A 2,358-nucleotide genomic window follows, 5' to 3' on the forward strand; every position below is an offset into this window, starting at 1 on the left:
AACTGAACTAGAGTCTACATATACACACTTTGCTGCAAACTACTTATATAGGATCCAAACTAATACATGCTTAGAGCGACACAAACCTGATCAAGAACCAGCTATCCTATCAACCATGCTTACAACTGATCCAATGCCACTTAATTGCAGAAGAAAGTGCTTGTGGCGAGTTGGACTTCACCTGAAAACAACCAAAAGCATACATCAAGTTCAGAAGAATGTTTCAACGACAAAAGAGGAATGGCAGCTACGAGATTGCCCTGTTGCAAATACCCTTCAAAAACAAGTCAACTACAAAACGAAGAAGAAGAAGAAAAATCATCCCTAAGAGTATCTAACATCCCAACTGCTTCATCCAAGTGTCCATGATCGCACAACCCCTTAAACTATCTCTTACAACACCAAAGCCATAAACCACTGCCTCCCTTTTTCACTTGTTCAAAGCAATGAAACCCCTCGAGAAATCGATCTTGATTACAAAGCTCATCAATTACTAAACTAAAAGCATCTCTACTAGGAACATAACCAGAAGCTATACTGCTATCTAAATGAGCTCTAGCTTCTTCATCGAACCTCCTTAGCTTAACTAGACAAAACACCATTGAATCTAAAACCGACGAATCAGGAACCATACCATTTCCAATCACACGTTCGTTGTAGAAAGTTTCAGCCAATCCAGGCTGACCCATCTCCGTCAGCTTCCTTATCAATGCGCCGCAGCAACACGAATGGAGTTCTATTCCATTGTTGCCCGCGAAATCAACAACTAAAGCCGCCTCTGAAATAGAAGAAGAACCATCGATAACACGGCTAATCACTTCCCGAGCAGAGTCTACAAGACCTCTCCCACCAAGTTTGACTATCAAAGACAAACATCGAGACCGGTGGTCACCAGAAACGGCGGAGACGGCGGCTACTGAAGTGGAGGGAGATGGTTCAGAGGGAAGGGCACAAGAAGTAGCTTTTCTGGATTTCACTAAACGATAACATAAAGCCTTGGCCTTTAACATCAACCTGGAACTGCTGAATTGGATTCTGCTGAGGTGAATCACTATGAGTTTTAGGGATTCCGTCGAGAGAGAGATGAGAGAAGATCCCCAAAAGAAGGAAAAGAAAATGGCAAATTTTTTTTTTTTTCAATTAAACCGACAACCAACCAAAACATGCCACATAGCGTTGCTTATGCCGTTGCTCAATTCCTAAATAAGAGCAACTGGGAGAGAATCCCCCAGTAAAGATGCTCTAACGAAGGCTGTTAAATAACAGCCATAACTTTACTTCGAGAACGAACCCAACAAAAAAAAATAATATCAGAGAATTTTCATCATTACACCTTTTTTTTTATTTTTCTCTTTTGCCTTTGCCTTCACACGTCTTCTTGTTTGTATTACTCTTCCCCTTTTTTTTTTTTTTCTTGTGTCTTTTCTTCTTGTTCTTGTTATATCTCTTCTTCTAACCTCCTTTTAAGTCCCTGTGACTCTGTCACTATTATAAATATCAAGAACTCTGACATTTTCCCTCTATTCAAAAATTCTCCTCCCACAAAGAACACAAATCTCAAATCTCTCTTTATCCGAGATCTGAGAAGATGAAAACAAGACGTGGGAAACGTCCTGAGGTACACAAGATTAAGATTCTCTTCTCTGTTTTCTAGTATGTTTCTTTAATTCTCTAACCATGATCTTTTCGTTTTTTCTTTTTATGTTAAAAAAACAGAAGTTTTGGCCTTCGATTGTGATGAATAAGTGGTTGAACATAAAACCTAAAGTGTACGACTTCAGCGAAGACGAAATTGATACAGAGCCTGAGAGCGAAGACGATGGTAAGCCTTATCTTATTATTTATCTTGAAATTTTTGGTCAGATTTGGTATATAGTTTTTTTTTTTTTATCTTTATTTAATGTAAAATTTTGTTGGGTCCTATTTACAGTATGTTCGGTCAAAGACGTCCCTAATGTTCACTGTGCGACTGATGATGAAGATAGCCATATTAATAGTCGTCGAGGAAGCGAAGCTGATCACGGCAGTAATATTTCAGGCAAGTTTCTTGTTTTCATTTATAAAATTAAATCAAATAATATCGACTATTCAGAAATGAAAATAACAGACAAATTCTAATATTTTGTTTTTCTTGTTTTATTTTATTATTTTTTTGAAATCCTCTAGATAGTGGTGGTGGTGTGAGGAGTGGTTATCAGAGGAAACACCGGCGAGGCAAATCGGAGACTTTGAGAGCTCAATACATTAACACAAAGGATATCAAGTAAGGGTACTTCTGTAATTCCATCTCTTTTTATCCCGGTGAAAATATCTCTCAACTTTTACTTATGTACGTATGGTGAATTGTAGAGTGACGGT

At 38.1% G+C, this 2,358-nt stretch overlaps 2 protein-coding genes across 2 annotated transcripts in view; one reads left to right on the plus strand and one right to left on the minus strand.

Moving 5' to 3' along the window:
* LOC104718524 (pentatricopeptide repeat-containing protein At5g62370-like) lies at nucleotides 87–1,170 on the minus strand. Its single transcript, XM_019231328.1, has 2 exons — nucleotides 635–1,170; nucleotides 87–181 (listed from the first exon to the last, which is right to left on the minus strand). The coding sequence occupies exons 1-2, from the start codon at nucleotides 1,008–1,010 to the stop codon at nucleotides 141–143; spliced, it is 417 nt and encodes a 138-aa protein (XP_019086873.1). The 5' UTR covers nucleotides 1,011–1,170; the 3' UTR covers nucleotides 87–140.
* The window catches only part of LOC104718522 (type I inositol polyphosphate 5-phosphatase 2), a 6,235-nt gene continuing 5,330 nt past the window's right edge, over nucleotides 1,454–2,358 (plus strand). The window contains exons 1-3 of the mRNA XM_010436285.2: nucleotides 1,454–1,618; nucleotides 1,717–1,822; nucleotides 1,931–1,981. Coding sequence (XP_010434587.1) covers nucleotides 1,589–1,618; nucleotides 1,717–1,822; nucleotides 1,931–1,981 — 187 coding nt within the window. The 5' untranslated portion in view covers nucleotides 1,454–1,588. The remainder of the gene's footprint in view (nucleotides 1,619–1,716; nucleotides 1,823–1,930; nucleotides 1,982–2,358) is intronic.

This window comes from Camelina sativa, chromosome 10 (genome assembly GCF_000633955.1).
Source record: "Camelina sativa cultivar DH55 chromosome 10, Cs, whole genome shotgun sequence".
NCBI lineage: Eukaryota > Viridiplantae > Streptophyta > Magnoliopsida > Brassicales > Brassicaceae > Camelina > Camelina sativa.